At 40.3% G+C, this 23089-nt stretch overlaps 2 protein-coding genes across 2 annotated transcripts in view; one reads left to right on the top strand and one right to left on the bottom strand.

The window, feature by feature from the left end:
- Positions 1-14302: 14302 nt before the first annotated feature.
- Positions 14303-23089, top strand: part of LOC131666499 (RING finger protein 17) — a 202884-nt gene continuing 194097 nt past the window's right edge. Inside the window, exons 1-5 of the mRNA XM_058939224.1 lie at positions 14303-14628; positions 15183-15452; positions 15528-15610; positions 15762-15962; positions 16046-16126. Of these exons, the coding sequence (XP_058795207.1) occupies positions 14484-14628; positions 15183-15452; positions 15528-15610; positions 15762-15962; positions 16046-16126 (780 nt within the window). The 5' untranslated portion in view covers positions 14303-14483. The remainder of the gene's footprint in view (positions 14629-15182; positions 15453-15527; positions 15611-15761; positions 15963-16045; positions 16127-23089) is intronic.
- The window catches only part of LOC131666500 (uncharacterized), a 37770-nt gene continuing 31235 nt past the window's right edge, over positions 16555-23089 (bottom strand). The window contains exons 2-6 of the mRNA XM_058939225.1: positions 18830-19214; positions 18326-18690; positions 17501-18256; positions 17137-17420; positions 16555-17058 (exon numbers count right to left, since the gene is read on the bottom strand). Coding sequence (XP_058795208.1) covers positions 16705-17058; positions 17137-17420; positions 17501-18256; positions 18326-18690; positions 18830-19053 — 1983 coding nt within the window. The 5' untranslated portion in view covers positions 19054-19214 and the 3' untranslated portion in view covers positions 16555-16704. The remainder of the gene's footprint in view (positions 17059-17136; positions 17421-17500; positions 18257-18325; positions 18691-18829; positions 19215-23089) is intronic.

The raw sequence follows: 23089 nt of genomic DNA, 5'->3' as shown, positions 1-23089 counted from the left end.
CAATCAATCAATTATAGAAATATTTCAACAAGGGACATTTCAACGGATTTTTTTAATATTTCACTATTCTTTTTTTTTGTTCAAGACCGAAAATGCAGCAGTGGAATTCTAGATATTTCTACATTCAGAACAATTAAATATTGAGTTTGAGTGTGAAAACAAGAAAATTGTTTCTCAAAAAAAAATGCCCTCGATGACTTGAAAAGTCGGGAAAATTAGATTAAATGTTCGCGTGAAAAATCAAGGTGCAAAAACACTTACAATGACAATTTTGACGACAGTCTAATGGTTTCATCATTGTCGAGCTTCGTTAAAACTTTTCGGTTTGTAGAATTTTATGTCGCTGAAGCTTGAACGTTACTTATACTTTGACAGGTGACTTCGTATTTATAATTTAGTATTGAACATTTATAAGATAATCATCAATTTTCCACGAAATTTACAAAACAAAAAATGAAAAGTTATTCAAAATCGAACTGCGATCCGATAGGTTTTGTGCTGAAAACGCTTATGCTAAAAAAAATGTTCATTAGTTTGCAGTTGGAATATCGAAGCAATAAAAAGTAAGAGTTTGCAGCAGTATCCCTAAAAAAAGACAGAAGATACGAGCAAGGAAGGATCAGAAACATTTGGGATATGTCAGGATATACGCAGAGACTCGGCTCCACAAGTGGTGATGAACGAGCGGTAAGGAAGAGGTTTGTAAGCAAACACGGCTCGGATGCCACTTGCCTGTCGCAGAAGCATCACGCGCGCATTTCACATCGATTGCTCGTCCCTGCAGAGCTTGCGCCTGCGATTTTCAACAACTTGCGAGCCGCTTCTTGTCTGCGCGTTATAATGCTGTTTGCTTTTGCTTGAACTGCACGTGCTAACGAGAATCGATGAACGAAGATGCCGAAGACTCTCGTCAACGACGATCATTGAAACGACTGAGCGCCAAAATGCTTTTCGAAAATGAATTTTCACGCAGAAAAAATGGTAATACAATTTGGTATATTTTTTGCGGAATTTTTCCAACTCGTGCGAACTCGATTATATAAAATTAGCCATTGATAATTTGATAATTTGATCGAAACTAATGCCTTTTACACATAAAACGAGACAGAAAGAAGAAATGAGTTAGCGAAAGCTAATACACAAGAGGCGACGTTAAAGGCTACTCCCTCGCGAGCCCTCGGTCGGCGTGTAGGTGCGCGCATGTCAGCGTGTAGATCGGCGCGGCCCGATAGCGACGTGTATTTCGCGCTGCCTGACAATGGCGCGCCGCGTCGTCGTCATTGTTCAGCGGCCCGCCAGATAACAGCTTTCTCCCCGCGTGCGCCAGAGCGGGAGGTCTTGCTCGCGGTCGCGCGACGCCGTGCCCACCGAGCGACACTCGCGGGAACCGTCCCAGTTGGAGCGAGCAGCGGCTCGACTGTCGGTCGGCGCGCGACGTCCTTCTGACGTTCTCCGTCGCGGCGATTCCGCGCGACCGGGCGTCTGCATCGCAAGTCAGCCGGCATGAATGATGTAACGGCGCTGTTAAAATTGGCCGCGCACCTCCAGAGAGGCAGAGCAGCATCGTCTTCGCCCGCGACGAAAAGTGCACTACTTTTACACACCGCTGCTCATTTTTTCGTCCCTCTCCACTTTCCGATGAAACTTAAAACCGTAGATCAGTAGGTGATTCCGATCGCCCCGGCGTTGCCGTTTTTAGAGGCTGTCCAGCGAGATAACACCGAATTAATGACTGCAGTAATTACATTAGCGAACTAATGCAATCAACGTGAATGTAGTCGGGCGCGGCGATTCCAGCACTGCTCGTAACGCATACGAGGACGATAAATTTAGGCTTGGCAACATTATCCGGAGAAATAAGGAAAACAACGGACAATTGGAAAGTTCTGCGAGGAATGCTCTCATTTTGAGAATTCAAGTGCCGCCGTCTTTTTCCTTTTTCTCGCGATCACCAATGATCACGAGAGTTAGTCGTGTTGCGTCGGTCGCTCCTTGATCATTTGCACAGCTGGTCAGCTGAAAAAAGCACGCCCTCAAGCGAAGAATATCGCAGCTCTAAAATCAAAGCCTCTCGAATGAAGAACAAGCCTCCAATTGTCAATGAATTATCGATAAGTGTTTAACCAAGCTCTAAGGATTTCGTACCTTTGCTACTCGTTGCAACAATGCGAAAAGCTCTCGGGACGATAGCAGCATAAGCTGTCGGCAGATGGGCGATATATTGGACCGAGTGAAACCCGATAAATCCCAACGATGGAAAAAAACAGTTTTTTTTTCTCTACTTCGGACCGAATTTCTTGGGAGCGAAATGCCTCTGGGATTGTACTAAAGGTACGCCTGCTTCCCTCGTGTTTTATCGGCAGATAATATTCGATTGTCGTCAATCGAACGAAAATCGAATACACCTATGTGTGTGTTTTATGAGCGTTCGCTGATATTCCTATGACTGTTCCAACGATTTCGATGGAACAGTCATGCCTTGTAGATGTTCCCGTTTCATTACCTTACTTGACCGAAACATAACTTTGCGAGTCATAGCAAAAAGTTGTGCGTATAAAAATTTTACTTAAATTGATAAGTTTTTCAGTAAAAGTACTTACTTATACTTACATTAGGTTCTTAGCTAAATTGATATTTGTGAATTATCAAGTGACTGGTTTTGGCTAAAATCACAACGAAATTGTTAATGAATTTTAAGTACAAATGGCAAAAAGAGGACCAAAAAAGATGAGATTTCCGCGCGTATCAGATTTCATTCTCGTGCAGAGTGCCGTTGGACGTGTGCCAACGTATATCTATGTATGGCGCGCACAACGTAGCATTTCACAGTTGGCTTTTGTACGCGAAGCGAGAGAAACGAAAAAGAACAAAAAAAAAAGAAAAACGAGGCGACTACCTGTTTGACACGTAAACAATTGTAAGCAACGAGTGTTTTTGTTTATTTCATCCGAGTTGCGGGATAAAGCAAAACAAAGATTTTTCTTTCATTTAAAAAAAGAACAGACCGACAAAATCATGCTCCATCTCATTTTATTTTCGACGTCATTGAACGTCGCGTGTTACGCCTCCGCGCCACGTAAATTGGCAATTTAAAAGATGCAGGAGGCGAACGAGAGTGAGAGAGAGAGCCGAGGCAGCTGTACAAGTTTTGCTACATTGTCAAGCTCGTAATTGCGAAATCTGTTGAGCGCCAACATCCCTCGCAGCGCATTTCAAATAAACTACTCTCTGCCTCCCAGACCGGAGTACAAGGTGTACAAAAGCTTTACAACTCCCGTCTGATATCATCTCCGCTCTATGCCCATTGTAATAAATCGCCGAAGCCCGGCAAAGTTCGGAAAGATAATGTAATAAGTTTGCCGCGAGGATGTGAATGTCATAACGATGCATCGTTTTGCGAACTTTGATTCTCGTTGGAAATCTAACAAGTGCCGCAAAGTAGACCAACAGAACTCGACTGGCTGTACGCGTTAGTTGAACATTTTATGCCTCATTAATTTCAAATCCGTGTAAGTTAAGTCGCACTTTCCGAAAATCCAAACGACACATCATCAACGTCGTCGCTCATTATAAATCATCTGATTAAACAATGAAGGATTACAGCGACTTATAAAAAAAACATCAAAGATACAAGGCAAGCTTCTTAGAGCAGTGAGCGCAGTGAGGTGCAACAAAAAATCACGACGGAGCAAAGTCTATTGGAAATCGGATAATTCCTTCTGCCTCTCTCGAGTTCCCGGTGACGCGAGTGCTCGTCTCCATTATCGCTCGCCTTTTTTGTCGCCGATCACACTGAGCAAGCTTCATCTTTTGTATTAAATATTTCGCTCGACTTTTTTTCCCGACGGCGCTGTCGCCGACGAGACACGAGTTGTTTTCAATCAAAAAATATGCGCTCAAACGGACCTTTCATTTTCTGCATACTCGTGCTTTGACAGTCTCCGTGGAAAATGAAATAGTTGCGATAAATGTCCACGAGTTTTACGTAACGTATTTTGACAATAGTATGTTGAGATAACGGCGGAAAATCACTTGTAGATTATTCATTACAATAACAATATGATTTTTATATATTGCGAAACGAGTTGCAATTTTTTAAGCTGTATTACTGCTCAAAAATTTCTTATTTTATTTTCAAGTTCTCCATGTATGTGGTTCTAAAATTTCACTTATTCTATTTCATAAAAAGAACATTTTGAGAACCGTTAGCATATCTCATTAGCATATATATCTGCTCTGAATTACGAACCTGTAAGTTTTATTACCTTCTTTTAATGGACAATGGTTCGTGCTCATACTGTGTCACAAAATAATTTTTTAAAGACTCATCTTTTGACGAAGGAACAAAAGTTATTTGTAATGTATTCTCGAACTAAACTGAACCATAACATCTTACAATAAAAAAAATCAAGATTGAAGTATAAAATAACTATAGCAGAAAAATTCTACCAAAAATAAGTAATTAATTAAAAAAAAGCAAAAACAAAGCTTCCCGTCCGAGCAAGAAAAAGAGGATGATTATATCTACTGATATTCCAGATTACATTCACGTTTCATGATTTATTTCAGTTCGAGATAGATTTTGATAAAACGTTTCAAGTGATTTCTGAAAGGACTTGTACCGAAAGAAATGAGCCTCCAACAACTTTTGGTATGTGCACACGGAACAATTTGAATCGAGGCTTGAAAAACGGTTTAATATACTTACGGAATGAGTTAAAAAGCTGATAAAAGAATCAAGAACTTATGTAAATACAGTAAATTCAAAATAAATTAACGACGAGGGATAGCCCTTTATGTAAACACAGGTAAAAAGTTTCAGAGTTCTGAGTCGAAAAATGAAAATCATAGAATTTTTAGTAGAATGTATCTTCGTAATCAGAACTTTTGCCTCGGTTCTTTGATGTTCATATATAATTTCACAACCTCCATGATTGTAACAGCTTCATAATCCAAACTTTCCACGTGGTCCCTTGGGTTTCAATTCATTATTGTGTACATAGTTTCGCACAATACCATTGCTCGTGATGATTCTCATAGGCTTATCAAATCTACATACGAGAACACGTCCCCGTAATAAAAAGCTGCTGCAGGAAAAAAAAACGTTGCGGCAGCGACTCTTAGGGAGAGAGAGAGAATAAAACGTCGCAAATGAGAATAAAGTCGATGTGTGCGCATGAAAAAAAAGAAGGAACAAAGCAAGGAAGTCACAGACAAAGGCGAGACGAAGAAATACAAAAAAATTCTTTATTGCGACGGTGCCACTTGTGGATCGATGTTTTGCGTGCAAGATTCGTTATTCAACAGACTTTTCGTTTGCCTGCTTTGCAAAGTTGAATCGATATGTATTTTCTCTTTTCCATTCTGAAATGAAATTTCAACGTCCAAAGATAGGCATAGGTATTCTGATATGTACTTTCTTGTATATCGACATGTTGAATGGAACATTCTCCTTCAAGAAACAATAGTGCTCTTGAAAAGATTCACACTCATCTAAGCTTACCTCTATCTATGTCTATGAATATACATATATACCTGTTTAGCTCGTCCCCATTTATAAAAAAGCGATAACTTTATCATTTGAGCATGAACAGCAGAAAGAGTCCGTCTGCGCCGGAGTTGAATAAATAATCGAGATCGTTGGAAAATTTAAGCTCATGGCTTTTCGCTCGGTCACGCCTTGCGTATTATTCAGCAGCCAAAGTTGCGGCTGGAAGGAAACCGTTTTGCTCATGAAGCGCCGCCGCCGCTCGGCTAAATGGAGACACTGACGAGATAGTCTACGCAAGATATGTATGAATTTATGATGAGCTCGATACGACTGCGACTATTTGTTTAGCAAATTTTGTTGAAGAGAGTCCACACACCAGTCCGATTGTTCGGCATGAATAACACAGATCTGCAAAATAAGGGGTTGCAATTGTTCTTGGCAAACTGAAGGTCATTTCCGAAGTAATTGTTTGCGTGGAATTCGAATCCGAAATCAGAATTTGTCCATCGCGTCAGGTTTTAGATATCCTAACCTGATTGAGGTAACATTATGGAAAAAATGTTTTTCACTCATACTTTTCAAAATTTGATATATACTATTTTTCATCGATATACCGTTGATTGAAGTCAAGTATTTTCGCATATGCTATATACGCATATCCGGAAAATTAGCTGTTTTGAAACTGCTAAAATACTTGACTTCAATCAACGATATCTCGATAAAGAAAAAAATTCTAAATGAAGGATTTTAAAGTTTCAAGGTTTGCCTTTTAGGTAGACTTCTCCGTTTATGGATAAAATGTTTTTCCACGTTGTTATAAAACCTCAAATATCTCGAAAAACCGCTTTTTTCGCCTTTTTAGATTTGGACATTTAAAAAATCTGACGTAATAGACAAATTCTAACGCCGGATTCGAATTCCAGGCAAAAAATAACTTCGGAAATAACCCTCGGTTGGCCAAGAACAAAATCGTCCAGATCTGTGTAATGATCCTGTTTGTGAGCTTGTGTCCATGCATTGCGGAGATACAGCGCAGACTGCCAAATCTAGAATTCAAAAGCAGATAACGTAATCACCAGCTGCCAGCGCTCTTTTTATTTAGCTCGAAGTCAGCGCGAAACTTGGATCGCGTGCTGCGAGAAAGCACGAATGCGCGTATTTCGTCGCACTTGAAAATTCATCTGCAAGTTAGGGTCTGTCGAGAAAACGTTCGCACGCGAGTATCGATACTGCCGATGGAAATGACACATCCATAGGCTACGATATTGCCAAGGTAAAAATCGGAAGCCTTGCAGGGACCCGCCGAGAAAACTCAAGCGTCGACTCGAGTTTTCACGCGGCGCACAAGAGGGTCGGCGGCGCCTCGCTGAGCGGGGAAGGGGCTTCGCGGCAAACGGCTACGGCGGTCGGGCGAACAAGGCTTTTCCTCCAAGACGCGCCGAGCGAAAAATCACGCGCGGCCTTGCGAATTCAATATTGGACCGCGCTGACCTGGATTTTCGCGAAGAAAGCGCCAGCGGCATTTTCGCCGGCGGTGCCCGCGATCGGCGGGCGCGACAATTGCCGTGCACCGAGCGCGTCCGCTCGTTCAAATTCGGGGGCGCCTTGAATACTCGAACGCGTGTCCGTCGAGTAAATCCGCGCTCAGACTCAATCAGTTTCAGAGCGGCGCCCAATTTTTTTTTTTTTTTTTTTTTTTCGCCGTCGCGCTCGCGCCCGTAAAAGAAAATGGCCCCGGCCATTTGCTGGCTTCAGCATTTTTTAGTCACGGTTCTGGGAGGAAAAAAAATTTCGATCCGTGTGTGCGCTCGCGAGCGAAGCTCGCAAAATCCTAGCTCGAATATATAGCCGACGGCCAGACTCTTATTGTTTGCCGCGCTTTGTTTCAACTATATTTTCCAGTGGCGTTCTATTGATTCAATAGTCCCTATCGCGTAATTCATATTTTTTTTTACAATTGTGCCGTTGTACTTGCATGAACCGACCGACTGAAAGTTGCATTCACTATTCAATTTGAAGTACTATTGACGGTCTCGTTGACGGCTCAAGCTCGCGTCAATACATGCTGTTAATGTCGCTATTACGTCCGATTTTAATAATTTTTGAGAAATTCGGGGACAAATATGTATAAGCTTACCTTTTCATATTTCCCGTATATTTTTCCGCTTCATATTAATACACATGAAATTTTTCGAATTCTTGCAAACCTAAATTTCGATAACTTATTTTCTCTCGTCAGATTAACAATCAAGAATTTTTTTCAAAATAATATTTTTGAAAATTTAAACAAGTCAATCTGTTTATCATGTTGAATCTGCCATTATATAATTTGAAAGTGTGATTTCAGATTTGTAATTAGCGTAACTTTTATGCCTGGGGTAGATGCTACAGAAAACTGTGCTCCTCCGAGAGTAAAAATTGTAAAAATGAATTTGCTTCAAGTACAGTTTAAGTTTCTCATAAAAAATCAGCTCACATCTGTGCATTCCATCGTCAAGATCAAAGTAGCTGATATATCACTTTCATCACGTCCATCAGCAGAGTAATCAACTAATTTTATGAAACACGAAGAATAAAAAAAATGCCTTGCGTTTTTCCTCGTGCCACAACTAATTTCCTTCCTTTTTTTCATGAGGGATATAAAAAGCATCCAAGCTATAGCGGACCATAAACAAAATGAAAAGAGCCCCTCTCGAAGGAGCTACAACAGCAGTAGCCATCGCGTTGCAAGCTCACCGTTGAAAGCGGCGAAGACAAAGGAGGAGTGTGAGTTAAGCGGGCCGATTCCGCTCCCGGACATAAAATGCGCGCGCGGGAGGAAAGAGAGGGAGAGAGTGAGAGAGAGAGAGAGAGAGAGAGAGAGAGAAGAGCCGAGAGAAACGAAAGCAATCGCTTTTTCAGCCTTTGATGGGGACGAAGCTTCTTCTCTGCGACTCTCTGCCGTGATACAGTAAACTGCGCTTTCATCCCGCCTCAGCGTCATCCGACCACCTAAAAAATAAAAATAAAGAGGAAAACTAATAACTATATCTCTGCCACGGCTAAATCTGATGGCGATGATCGGCTGTTCGACGCGAATTGCACGTGTAGAGACACATACGTCCCTCGAACCTGCACTTTATCGCTGAAAAAAAAGCACGAGTACTTCGCGTCGACCAAAATTCAAACGGATCGTCAAAGAGCTTTTTGCCGATACAGAGTGCTTTGTAAACGCATAAATTTCACGTTCCTACAAGATAAGTTGACCTTTTTTAAAGTAATATTAACGTATCTTATCTTGAGTGAGGTGGGGAATGGCTAGGATTTCAGAAAAATGATCGCGAGTGCTTTTAAACAGGCATCGTGAGCTGATTAAACTGTTACGGCCGATGATGCGACGCAGCGCACCGGAATTTTGAACACAGTCAAATCAGCAATAAGCAAATAGTGCGTTTATCTTCATTAACTAACGTCGAAACTAAGTGGCACAATTCGACGGTACTTTGGCAAAATCAGATTTTACAAAATGTAACCCTGACAATTTATTGAAACTCCAGCTTAGCTTCGCGAAAAATCGTCCATTCACCACATATTTCTCAAATATGTTTCTAAGATTGGCGTTTTTGACGAACCTTTCATTGTGTCGACTCCAGCGCCATAAATAAGTTCTTAAAAGCAAAAACGGTAAATCGCAAAACTAGAAATTTTCCAGTAAAGAAATGGTAAGGTCAATCAAATAATCTGCAGGAAAGAGAGAAAAAAGAAATAAATATAAGGTTAGGTAAAGCAAAAGAGTGAGCGAGAGAGAGAGAGAGAGAGAGAGAGAGAGAGAGCGAGAAGGGGGAGGAGGAAGAGAGGAGAATTGGCTGCAAGCGCGCGATAGAGAGCAAGAGGAGAAAGCGATGAAAAGCCCGGGCAGGAAGTAATAGCCGAGTGATAGAGCGGGGAAATTTTTATGGGTAAATCGATGCTGCCTCCGCCGGTGGATTTTCGTGCCGCCCTGCCAACTTGTGCCTCGCGCACCGAGAGCAAAATAAAACCGAGGGAGGGAAAAACAATGACAGACGACGACGATAGCAATGAGGGAAGACGGCGTCGGGGCACGCAAGGAAAAAGAAGAAGAATAAGAAGAAAGAATCGTAAACTTGATGCCCGAGAGCGAGCAGCCGGTTTATTTACATTCGGATTTAGATTTAATTTTGATTAGTGCAGCCGAACGAGGAGCTATGGGCTCGTTTACTGCTGTTACAGCGAGATTCGCCGAATATCCTCGAGTTTTATCGTACTCTTTTTTTTTTTCCTTTCTACGCAATTTACGTGTATCGAGCTTATCTGTCGGTCGATGGTTTTTCAAGTAATTTTACTAGCGGTTCGTCGAAAACGTACTCAGCAAGAAAACTAATCATTCGAGTTGCTCGCAGCCGAAAATCCCCGAGAAACGGCGAGCGAAAAATAGTAAATGAAATGAAGGCGGCAGGAAGGGGGCGAGGTGAACGCGTACACCGGGAAACCGCAGAGGAAGAAAAAGACGGTGTATATATATATATATATATATATATATCGAGGTTCGCACGGGGAAATGGCAAGGACGTATATAAACGAAAGTAGCCAAGAGAGGGAGAGAGAGAGAGAGAACAGTAAAGAGTGAAATACCGCAGCAGCATACATATGAACTGCTTATTCCGGGCAGCCAGGCTAACTCGCACTCGCGCAGTTTAAAGGTATTTCGCAGGGGCTCGAAAAAAAAGTCCCTCATTGTTCCGAATAAAGCGCGCGCGGCGGTTGTAAAAAGAAAGAACGCGGAAGTCGCGCGCTTGTTTCTTTCGCCGGCAGTCAAAGGATAAAGACTACCCTTCCTTCTTTTTTTTTTTTGTTTTTCTTTTGATTTGACGAGAAAAACAAATCGATCGAGACCCAATTGCAGAGCGCGCTTCAGCGCGATGACCCGATCCCAAAGAGAGAGTCCCGATAAGAGGACCCGAGAGTCGCGGTCGAGTCGCCGTTGAATTTTGTTGCTTTCCGTTGTCGTTTTCGCGTTTTCCGTAAAAACTTTCTGCGCGGAACGGTGATTCGGCCTGACGTATTTGTTTACACCGCGATCGTCGTCGTCGTCGTCGTCGTCGCATCGCGGCAGCGAGTTTCTTGGCATGCCGAAGGAAACGAGGAAAGAGCGAGAGATGCTGCGCGTGGCAGAAAGTGCGCGCCAGCCTTGGCGATCACCTGCCTCGCGAGAGAAGTCGGCCACACGGCTCACGAAAGCGAGCGAGCGAGAGAGAGAGAGAGAGAGAGAGAGAGAGAGAGAGAGAGAGAGAGAGAGAGAGAGAGAGAGAGAGAGAGAAGGGCGAATCTCTCTCTTTCTGGCTGAAAACGGCATTCCGCGCGGTGAAGTTGCAGAGAGGAGGGGCGCGACCTTGAATGCCGGCCTAGCCTAGACCTTGTGCATGTGTTTTCTTTCTCCTCCACCTCTCCCGCGAGCGACTGGCAACTTATAACGGACCTCTCTCGCGCCTTGCCGCAACCGCACCTAGACCTACATTAAGGACACTCGCCCTGCTGCCAGTGCGAATGACCTTTGCGGATATATATATAGACTGTACATCTCGTTTGACACACATTCGATACTCGGAAGGAAAACAATTGATTTTTCTAATTATTCGCGCTACTTTTGCGCTAACAATTATTCGACTTTCCCTCGCGAGATTTGCAGTGCGGGACGACGCGTTATGAAATTCTTGGCTTTGAACGAACGTTCCCGAAAGCTTCAACGCACTGAAAGGTATTTCGGGTTTCAGGAAAATGTTGCGGATACTAAGAGTCAACATTTGTTACGAACTGAGCAATGATGTATTTTTGTTATTGCTTTACGCAAATGTTGCACAACGGATTACTTTGTATTTCTGATAAACTCCGATTAGACTCGGATTTTGGACTAACTGTGATAAATCTGGATAAATCTGATTTCTTTACAAGACGTGAACGATACTGGCAAATGCTACTTATTGAAAATGCAGGACGAATCGGCTTTCACAATAGGGATTACGATCGTGTAACGAACAAACTGCTTGTTAACGGAAAAATAGCGTATCCAGGTAAAAGAACTCGTCGAGGTAGACATATTTTTCTTTAAAAGCGGCAGTCGCGCGAATCGAGTGCATTTTTTGCGCCTTCCAGCTATACGTTTGCGGTCGCGAACGGAACGCTGACGAGGCTAATTCGAGATTCGTCCATCTTTTATCTAAGCCTGGTTTGAAGCGCTACTCGAGACATCTAGTGCTTGGATCATGAATCGATTTTCGCAGATCGAACGCTCCGTAGATCATTGCAAGCTTTTTTTGCTTCCTCATTCGGAGAAATCATTTCAAGGGTTGCGTTGCAGGAAGGGACTTTCAGTTAGCTTTATTACTTTGATATCACTAATTTTTTTGTATGACACTTATGTATAATTGTCAGACACACTTTACAATCGATATATCTATATTTATTACACTTAATTTTTGGAATTCCTTATTTATCATACTTAAAAGATCACTTAAACGATGTTTATTTCAGCCAATATCTTGTCTGTTGCAATGAATAATTAAACCACTGAAAATAGACAAATAAAAGCTTTCGTCGATTAATTTAATATAACGTTTACCGTGAAAATTTTCATGTGCGAAAAAGTATGCAAGATTACTGCATCCAACGTAACTTCCGTGTAATCGAAAGCTCAAGTAAATAAAAACTATATAGCAACTGACGCGAAGAAAAAACGTTATATCCAAGTTTTCCTCGAAGCTCATAAATATATAGCAGAAACGGGTAAAATGGAAAGTCTGATTGCAATGATTTGTTGATCAAAATTTTAATAATATTGAGCGTCGTGTGAGCGCAGCGCTACAAAAAAGGCCATTATCTCAAATAATCCGCGGGTGGACACTCCGCCAGAACTAATTTTAATAATGCACCAAATGAAAATTAATTTCACCGGCCAAGCGTTTTCTCGAGCGAGAAACACCAAATTAAAACGCCGAGCAAATATTTGAAGTAAGCGACAGATACGGAGAGAACAGAGCGCGAGTGGCGTCCGCGCTGCAAGCGCAGATTTTTTTTCCAACTCCATCCACTTTTTTTTTACCCCTATCTATGTCGAAATGAAGAACGTGCATATTAAAATTCCGGTAAAGTATTAAACGCATATACCGCGTTGGAATCTTGTATATTTTGAGCCTTGCACCTCTGCGTGCTCTCGTTTTTCCTCTCTTTTTTACGGCTTGATTCCTAGCTTTCTCCTCGAGCGCGAAAACCTTTTCTGTGTTTTTCTCTCTCTTTGTTTTTTTGTTATATTTCATGTTCTTGCTCTTTCTCCCCTACTCTTTTGAAAAAGACTTGCTGCTTGTTGGTTTCCTTTACATTTCCGTGTTTTCTACAAATACGTGTCAAAAGAGAATTATTATTTGAATAGTTCTAAACACTTACCTCCAATATAGTAAAAATCGGCACTGAAATTAAAATATACTCTGACGTTTACGCGACGTTATAATTGAGCTTTGTATAATTAACTGAAAATTCCGTTTACTGTCAGTGAATCCCTAAACTTTATAATTTAAAAAATGTATATTTTTCCTCCTCGTTTTCGATCTACCGCTCGTTAAAACTTTCAATTATCAAAGGAAGATGCAAGTATTAGTTTCAGCGTGTTACCAAGCGTCAACCAGAATACTGCCTGGAATACTTTACAAAACATATTTCGGAGCGAAAGTTTTAATTTTATCATGGTTAGTTTACAGGACGAAACAATTTCAATTAATAGTGAAATGTTTCTGAGAGCGATGCAGATATGCGTTCTTTTTGCTATTTCAGACTACCGAGACATTTGTCAATCATCGATACATATCGATCTTGCTTTGTTTTCTTCTCGATTTTCTATAATACAACTTACGGTTTTAACATCTCTTTGCGAAAGCGCTTATTAAAATCCATTGCATTATCAAGTTTGCTTAATGTTGAAAAAGAGTCTTCCTCTCTTTATTTACCTTTGATACAGCTTGCATCTCACTAATTTCCTTTTGTGTATCGAAAGTACTGCTGCGGTGCATAATAGGTCTGACGTATTATTTTTCCTTTTAAATACGTTTTTTTATCGTGAAGCAATCAACTTTTGATTAAATTACTAATTGAATCTTTTTTACCGGTTAAAATTTAAAGAGACTTTCGAAAAATAATGCTTTGGGAAAAATTTAAAAAAAGTCGAACGATCAATCATCACTACTAATTTTCCGCCAACTGGACTGCTCATTTTTAAATTAAAACTATTCTGAATATTTAGCTGCATAGAATATGTGGTCGCTTTATTATATTAAAAAATGTAATTACGTAAAAGTTTTAATTACGCTGATCTATATAAAATATATTAATTCACTTTTTCGTTTACGGAATTAAAAAATATTCTTACTATTGATTTATTGATATTTACAAAATTTCATGTAAAAACAGTTGAATTAACTAACTTTTGTAGTTTCATGACGTGAAATCCACAAACGTAACGGTTTTTTTAAATTGTTTCTATTCCTATATATGGGAATATCAGTTACTTAACGAAAAAACATACATAACACAACTCAGAAGTCACAACAGAAAAGTTACAGTTGCACTTACCACACTAAAAATATCTATAAACATTCTAAACAGTCTGAATTTCTGCTTTCGAAAATGGTTGCCTATATATGTACATGCACTGACCTCTGAGAAAAAATTAAGATCGTTTCCCCTACTCATATACAACGTTTGTTGACATTCCTTTGTTCAACTTGTCGGTACATGTATTTCACGTCTCTTGTCCACACTCGTTAGCCGGCCGGCGCGGTGTCCGTTTGTGGTTTTCGTATCGCATAGTTTACTGGCTCGTAATCGGTCGCAGTTTAAACAAGTGTGTCGATAATTGATATATTTCGAAGCGAATAATTAATATTACAGAACGGAAATTGACGTGCATGTGTATATTGTGTTTGTACTTTTTACATATAGAAGAAAGATGATACGAAGATTTAATCATAATCGGAAGAATGAAGGACGAGATTCATTGTCGAACATTCCTAATTATTCGGCAAGTCCCGTGATGATCAAATCCAAGGATGTCTTGTGCGGATTATGCAAGAACCGATTCTACATCGGCAAAGGTAAATCGACAATCCCTTTGTCTCGAGAGAATGCGTCTAACACTTGTTGCATGCTCGGAACAAAGAACTTTTTTTTATCACTGCGAAAAGTTTCCGTGCATGTTTCTTTTCTTGGTTTTAAATTATTTATATGTATTTTTCTTCCCTTATTTTCGATTAATATAAAAGGTTGATTGGAGTTTTAAATATTTTTACGATTGATTAAAAATTAAAGTAGTAATTTTCTTTCAAACCATTGCATTTTAATATTTTATCATTGATATTATTTAAAAGTATGTTTCGAGAGTATTGCTATGAAAGCAGTTATATCAGTTTTACAATAGTTATTATAAGTGGATTTTAGTTTGTTATTTGCGTTTGCAAAAGGCTTGAATTTTTTTAGGTATGAATGGAAAAAAGCTATATGATAAGTGTTTCTATTGCAGGTACACTACTACTATTGGCTGGTACATTTTTTTATTTAATTAAATAAGTTTCAATAAATTAACACAAAAGTATAAATTATTAAAATATTTAAATGAACTCATTTTTTTTTTTGTTTTTTCTCATTGCAGACTTAAAGGGTCACAAAAGTCCACTTCTTTTACCATGTGGTCATACCACGTGTAATACATGTGAATCTACAAGACCAAATATGCTATGTCCACAATGCCCAGACATATCTGGAGAAGCAGAACTTGTAAAAAGACAAAGATTGCCACATAACTTGTATGTTATTGGTGCACTACACGCACTTTCATCAATGCCGTTGCATACTATTGAAGAACCTGATTTTTCATTTCATGTATCAGCAAATGCTTTGGCTCGTCAACATTTTGAGAGAGGTTTGTTTGTATTGTTAAGCTTTCATATATTTAACATTAATTGTTTATTTCAATAACTTGAAAATTTTGTTTCAGGGCCTTGTCAAGAGTGTGGTATGATTGCTTATTGCGAGTGTAAAACTTGTCAAGCATTATTCTGCAAACTGTGCTATAAAAAGGTTGGATTGTTAATTAATTAATGTTAAGAGACAAAAATTTATTCATAATTTTATAATCCATATAATATAGTACTATATTAACAATATATTCATTTCAGTTGAGAACTGCAAATATTAAAAATATTTACTAATGGTTTTACTATTATTTCAGATCCACAAGAAAGTTCTTAAAGATCATGAAACAATAATTCTAAACATTTCCTATGAGTTGCCTATTACAATGTTTTGCCCAAATCACAATGATGGAGCTGATCCTGCAGAGTATTACTGTGAAGATTGTGACTTTGAAGGATGCTCTCACTGTATTCTTAAACATCATAAAAACCATAAGGCATATGCTGTTAGTGAGATAGTGAGTAAATAATTATCACTACACATTGCAAAGATTGACTTTAAAAATATATTATTTATTAAAAAAATAATTATAAATTCCAGAATGATGATGCAATGCCAGAATTCGAAGCAGCTCTTGAAAAAATCAATGAAACTTGGAGAAGAACTCGTCAAACAAAAAAGGTAAGATTAAGAGTTCACATTTAAAAAAAAATGAATAAATATATTTATTCAACAAATTCATAACATAGTTGCAAGTGGTAAAATACAAACATGTTAAACTTGTAATAAGAGTACGCAATGCCTCTTTTACATGAACAGCCTCTATTGTTCTTATAAGTTATATATTGATTATTGTGCCGGATGGATCGTGAATTGTTGTCAATTATCAAAGGAGCAACAATCAATAATGCCATTCAACTCTTTGATTACTTCGTTATGAATGGAGAAAGTTTGTCTTAATTACATAATTAAAGGACAAAAATATGACTAGAGGCGTTATAGAAATCCCCGTTGATGTCATTAACTAATATCACTCGAAAATAGTTTTTTTTTTTTTTTTTTTCTTTCATTTCCTCCAAAAGATTTCTCTTTCGCGCCTGTGTATTTCTAATGGCAACGATGCTTTGAAAATTTACAAAACTAACAGAAGTAATAGTCGAATTCTTCATCAATAAATGACAAATACAGTACTGTAAGATTTTTAACTAAGAAATTTCAATACGTAAATTACTTCTGCCTGATGTACGTATAAACGCAAATCAACGTTTCTTGGAGTCCTCAATAGACTGCAGAGTATTGATTGGGCTTTTATCCTTTTCATCTTGCCGTTCCTCTTTCTTCTTTTTCTTCTCCATCATCATCTTGGCCTCCATCTCCTTGAACTTGAGCTCGAGATATTTGTCGACTTCTGGTCCCGTGAAATCTTCGGGAAATTTGGGCATCACCGGTAGGATGTATTTGTAAAGACGTTCGTTCAGTACGTACAGCTGTGTCGTTGATTCGCATTTGACATTGAACCACCAGTCACAGGTCAAAGCTACTTGATTGAATATCGTTCCATTTGGACACAGGAACGATGACTTACCACCATTCAAGTCACAGTAATGCCAGACCTAAACATTAATTATTTGTCCGTTATAAAAAGTCAAACACCTAACTTACATATTTAGAGACTGCAGAGATCATCTCACCTGACAGCCAGTCTGAGGATCACCAAAGAAGCCTTTGTACCTCTGCTGTTTACAACTGAATTCCGTTTCAGGTATCTCAGTGTACGCTGGATAGTCGACATGAGGCTTTCCACGTGTAGCACCGTACTTCAAAACTGGCGGTATAGTCGGTTCAGCTATTTTCGGTGGTTCTTCGGTATTCACTGGTAACGTTAGTCTTTCATCCTCAAGAATCGCATCCTGATGGATGTAATTATTTTTCGATGCGTGTTCGATACTTGGCGACATCGCTGGATCTTTATTGACTGGAAAGAAAAAATCGCATTTTTTTGGTCTAATTTATCATAAACATTGACGTAGTGTTAATCTCATCGTATCGTCTCACCAGGTTTATAAGCTACAGCTGTCTCCTCATCGATGTCCTGAACGATGGGCACGTAGTACTGAACGATCTTCTGAATGTCCTGCGTGGGTGGCATCGGCGTACGCGTTTCCGTTGTTTGCACGTAAGTTTTTGCGTCGTCGTCCTCGCCGTGAACTTTTGGTGTTTTGGCTTGCTCGAAGCTCTCTTGAGGTATTTTCGACGGATCGAGGTAGATGCTCATCGGTTGCTTAACTTCGATCAAGTCATCGTATCGGATTGGCACTGAAGCTTTTGTATAATGATTTATCTGCGCTTGATCGACGTAAGGCTTGATGTCGATCAACTCATCATTGGGTACTGTTGGTTGAGCTTTTACTTGTTTCACGTAGGATACGTAGGGTTTCAAATCAAGCAAATCTTGGCTTGGAGTTTTCATTTGTTTCACATACGTTGAAATTGGTTTGATGTCAACTAAGTCTTCCGTAGGAATCGGGGTTGTGAATCCTTGGATAGGACGAAGGTAAGGTCTTGTCGATTTCAATTGTCCAACCAAGTTGTCGGCAGATATCGCCAATGGGGTTTTGATTTGATTGACGTAGGGATTTAATGGTTTGGTCTCGATGTAATCTTCGTATGGAATTTTTGACTGTTTGACGTAGGGTCGCGCGGTTTTGAATTCGTCGTGTTGCGGTGCCAGTGAGAATTGTGTAGCTTCGTAGTTGGACTCCGTGATAACTTTTGATTTCGTGTTTGGGGCTGTTTTCAATTTCCCATACGCTGAAATTACAAGTAATGGGTTATTTTTGCAAGAATAACTCGTAGTTTTGAAAAGTTTTCGTTACTAACTCGACGGGTAGTTCTCCTTCTTGCCAGCATTAAGAATATTCAAAATATCGACAAGAGTCTTGATGCTACTGTCGATGTTGTCTTTACTCAACACCTCGGGTAATTGATTAGTTAGCTGTAAACTCTTTAGCACGTGATTCAAGCTGACCCTGGGTGGAGTTTGTGGCGAAGGCCGTGTCGTTGCGTATCTCACAGTTGATGATGATCGTGGTGGTGCTTTTGGCAACTGTGGCACGAAACGCACAGACTCGAATTCTTGGCCGTAACTGGGGTAATCGGGTTGCGCTGGTTTCGCTGACACAAGCTTTGTGTACTCCGGAGGGCTGGTCGTGTGATAGCGTATCTCGGGTATTGTACTTTGAAGGCTGCAGACGGGCAAACATAAAATTATTTTTCATTGATCTTTCCAATTTAAATTTGACGAAATGACGAGAGAAATAAATCAACGTAGTTTATTGTGAAAACTCGATTAGTATTGCAGATAAGTCCATTTTGAATACTTACATAGCAACAGGTTTTGGTGTTCGAACAGCAGTGTAATCTTCGTAACTACCCTTGTCGTCATACCTGAGAGGTAAAAAAGTGTCGCTATCAGGACCAAGTTCTTTGGGGTCGTACTGTACCGAAGGCACAAATCGTTCATCTTGGGTCATTGGTTGCTGGTATTTCGCGTTCTTCACTTGCTGTTGTGGCCTTCTCACGTAATTGTTAACCACGTAGTACGTCATGTAAGGAATTAGTCGACGGTAGCGGTCGCGTAGTTCTGCCTCGGCGTCTTCCGTTGAAGCCACGGCATCATCGTCGTCGTCGTTGTCGTCATTGTTGTCATTGCCGTACGTTTGATTTACCAACACTCTGATCGATGCTGCATAGTGATTTGTTTGGATTACTGTAATCAAATATTGTTACAGTTAAGCTGCGATTGCATTAGCTTGTAAATGAAATATTTATGGCACAAAATGTTTTTTTTAATATATTGAGATTTTTACACGTTAAAAATTTTGTCGATAAACAGTATAGTCGTTAATAATCAGTTGATATTTATGCAATCATAAAAGAATTATTGGAGTAGTAATCAATTTTATGATCACGTATCATTGTAATCAATGTAGATGATGATAGCGACTTTACATATCGATGCGAAGAAATTGTTTTTTTTTACATGGAGGAATTCACACTGACAAACGTCTTAACTAAATAAGTTTCCCATCGATATTCCCAGCAAACTATCCGAAATACAAAATTTCGAACAGTAAACTCTAGGTCGAATAAAAATAAAAGGAAAATAATTCTCGACGGTAAAGGAAGAAAAAATGACCAGAAGGAAACTTCTTTTGTCGTTGGACAGACTTCATCAAATGACATCCACAGATTTTCGATTAATTTTTCGCTCATTTAACGGAGTTGTGAAATTCGTCAGTGCACGTAGATGCACTGAATATGATTTTCCTTATTTTTTTTTGTTTCTTTTTGTTTATTTTTGTTTCATTAATTTCGGTTTGACAGGCTCTCTCTCTCTCCTGGTGTGCTGTTGAAATATTGAGTACCACATCAGAGCATCTGTCAATTACGTCGACTCTCCATTACATTATTATCCTCCCTCCGAGAGAAAAGCTTTTACATTGGAATAATGCACGTGCATATATATATATATAGAGAGAGAGAGGGGGGGGGGATTGGTTTAACCGGAGGGTAAAAGTTGGGTTCATCAGAGAGGCGTATTTTTTTTCTGTTTCAGTTTTATATGATCCCCAACGGTACACGACGTTTGCCTCTTTGCAATGCATTCGCGTACCACCTCCGACGACAATATCCTTCGTCGCGTCCTACATATATCTTAAGAGCTTGTGATTAAAATTGCCTCCTAGCTGAATTTTCATGTTATAGAAATTTCACGTATGGACAAAAAGATCGAAAGTATATCGCGCAAAAAATAAAACTGCCTAGCGAATGATTTTTAAAACCCTCTCCGTTTTAAATAGTAAATCCGCAAATTGATTATTTATGGTGTATGTAACGGATGCGCCAGTCGCCTCTTTCTATTTAAAATTTTTTTTTTCGCTTCATCTCTCGTGTGAGCGGCGGTGGAATATATAACATCAAAGGCTCTCGCGTTACACACGGGGAAATTCAATTCGTCGAGAAAGGCTGTGCAACGAAATGAACACCGCGAGCTTTATTAATCCCCCTCCGCTCGCGCGGCAGAGTACGGAAGAGAGCTTTGTGATTGGGAAATCCGTTTGGCACAAAGAACAGTTTGGTCGACTGTTTGCGCGAGATTTTAGAGCGCATTATTGCGCGAAAAAAGCGGATGAACTGCAACCCCGCGAACTCCCGTGTCTCGAGGAAAGCATGCTCATTAGGCGACATCCCGTCTTGTGCTTGTGCTTTCATTCGTCTTTTTCGCTCCCGCGTTATTTTTCGTTCGACCTTGCTTAAAACCCGAATCGTCGAGGATGAATTGCACGCCTTTGCAGTATTATTTTGGTGCGATATTTGATTCAGCTGGGCGAAAGTCAAGCGAAATGCTTTTGCCACTTTGTTTTCACATTAAGTTGAAAAATTTGTTGTTGAATTTGATACCTCAGCCCTTCTTCTGTTGATTTCAAAGGGCATAAGACTCGGATATTCACAACACGTTTAAAACTGAAAGATAATAAGGAAATCTACAAGGTAGATAGCTTACTGTGCCATCCTTTGGCACGCCGATGCAGCGATTCTGTTTACGTATCTCGGATTTTTTTTTAAGTGAGAAATCGTTGAACCCTTCCAGGCGTGGCGGTACAAATTCTTTCTTTTATTTGTTACATATTCCAGATACATATTTTTATTTTACATATGTGCATATGTATTTTAAGACTTTTATTAAAAGACTAACTTACTAAAATTATTAGAGGAAAAATTGTCATAAATTGTTTATTAATATGCTTGTTCTTAAAAATGCGTGTAAATAAACGCACTTTTAAACAAATTGGTTATTCGACGTGGTCGACAACTGAGACTCTGAATTTTTTCTTATACGTACTCTCCATGGGTAGTTTGCTGATATACGACGTAGTACGGGTATCGGCGAATATATAACAAAAAAGTGTTTCTTATCAAGTGAATGCCAGATCGGTAAAATGTCGATCGAAAAGAGAAAAAAAGGAAGGACAATTAGATTCGAAGACGACGCGTTGGGCGGTAAAAAAATTGATCGCGGAGGGACCGACGTGCGAGCGTAAAAACAAGCCGTCGGCGTGGCGTGTAAGCTGGCAAAACGCAAATTGCTCGCGCAGATTGGCAAGAGCTTTCCGCCGGCGGCTTTGAAATAGACGACATCTCGCTCACCCGCCCGCCCCGGCGATCAATTTCGCGGGACTTGCTCTCGCTATGACCCATCAAACGGAGAAATATTACACCGGCTCTCTGCGCGTTTGTGTCCTGCCTGCCTCCCGTATGCACGCTGGAAATTGATTCCGCGCTCTTTCCCTGCGCTTTGGTTTTTTTTTTTTTGAATAATTCGCGAGGCGGGTGGCGACGTATTGGGCGCTCAAATTTTTAATGGGGGCTGTCTTGCATGGTTGGCTGGTTTTATTTGCAGATAGCCACGGTGTTGACTCGATCTTTTCGCTGACGCATGTTCCGATTACTTTTAAGGCGAGCCTCGATTATTTCCGTTTACTGATAAATTGATTACCCATCGCAGATCATATGATTCCAAAACTCAAGCGACAGAGATATTTAGGAATTAGCAAGTCATTAACTTTCAAGCCAGCACCTCATGGAGAATCCTCTGTTTCAGTTCGACATCGTTGCCGCATTTCCCAGAAATGTATTAAAAATATTGCTCAATGTGAGAGGTTTGTTTCTTGAAATTGAAAACACGCTGCGCTCGGCAAGATTTATGGGTTTGAAAACTAAATGGCTTGCGACTTGCTCGCGATGAACTATTAATTGCTAAATGATAATTGGAAATGTCGATCGGATCTGAAAAGAGGTTATGATTGCCGACGAGTTGAATACTCGCAATTTCTACGCTCGGCAGAGTGCACACAGTTCTGAAACTCAATTCGAGCTGTACATATTAGCGCTCCATCGCTCATTCAGAATAAGAATAATTTCACGGCCGATCAGCCTTTGATTGCGTATTAATTTGGTCGGCCGATAAGATCGCCGGTCGCGCGCAGCTCTCGAAATTTCCAATTAAGACTTACGTACGCGCGCGCGCTTTTATACGTATACATATGATGTATGTACGGTCCTTTCCGAGTTCTCGAGCCGGCGTGGCGACGCGCGATGGTGCGCGCCGGCGGATGTGGCAAGGCTCAAATTCACTTGGTAACGCGTAAAAACGCGCGGTTAAACGCCGCCAATATTCCGCGTCAGCGGTCCGCGTATAATGTGAATTGCGGAGAGATTCGACGTATTAAAATTTGCGGAGCCTCCCCCCCTCCCGCTGTCGTCTTTGTCTTTCCCCCTGATTTCACATCGCGCGCGCTCGTCGGCTGTTTATATGGTCGTCCGTGCGCGCCGCGGCTCCATTTAACTCCCTAATTTTTCACTTTCCAAGTGGTTCTTGCGTTCGGGTCACTGGCTCTTCCTCTTCCTCTTGCTCTTGCTGTCGCTGGGCATTAATAATTGATCGCGTTTTGTCGCCTGGCGACCCCCCCCCCCCTCCCGCGAGGATCGCGTCCTCTTCTCGATTCGGACGTTTTGCCGTTGCTAGCTTGGCGATTTCTCTTGTCGACAAATCGTCCATTGTCCTCTGGCTACCGAAGTGAT

The sequence above is a fragment of the Phymastichus coffea genome, unplaced genomic scaffold (genome assembly GCF_024137745.1).
Source record: "Phymastichus coffea isolate CEN01 unplaced genomic scaffold, Cenicafe_Pcof_1.1 PCOF00059, whole genome shotgun sequence".
NCBI classification, from domain to species: Eukaryota; Metazoa; Arthropoda; class Insecta; order Hymenoptera; family Eulophidae; genus Phymastichus; species Phymastichus coffea.
This window is presented reverse-complemented; position numbering and strand designations above follow the sequence as displayed.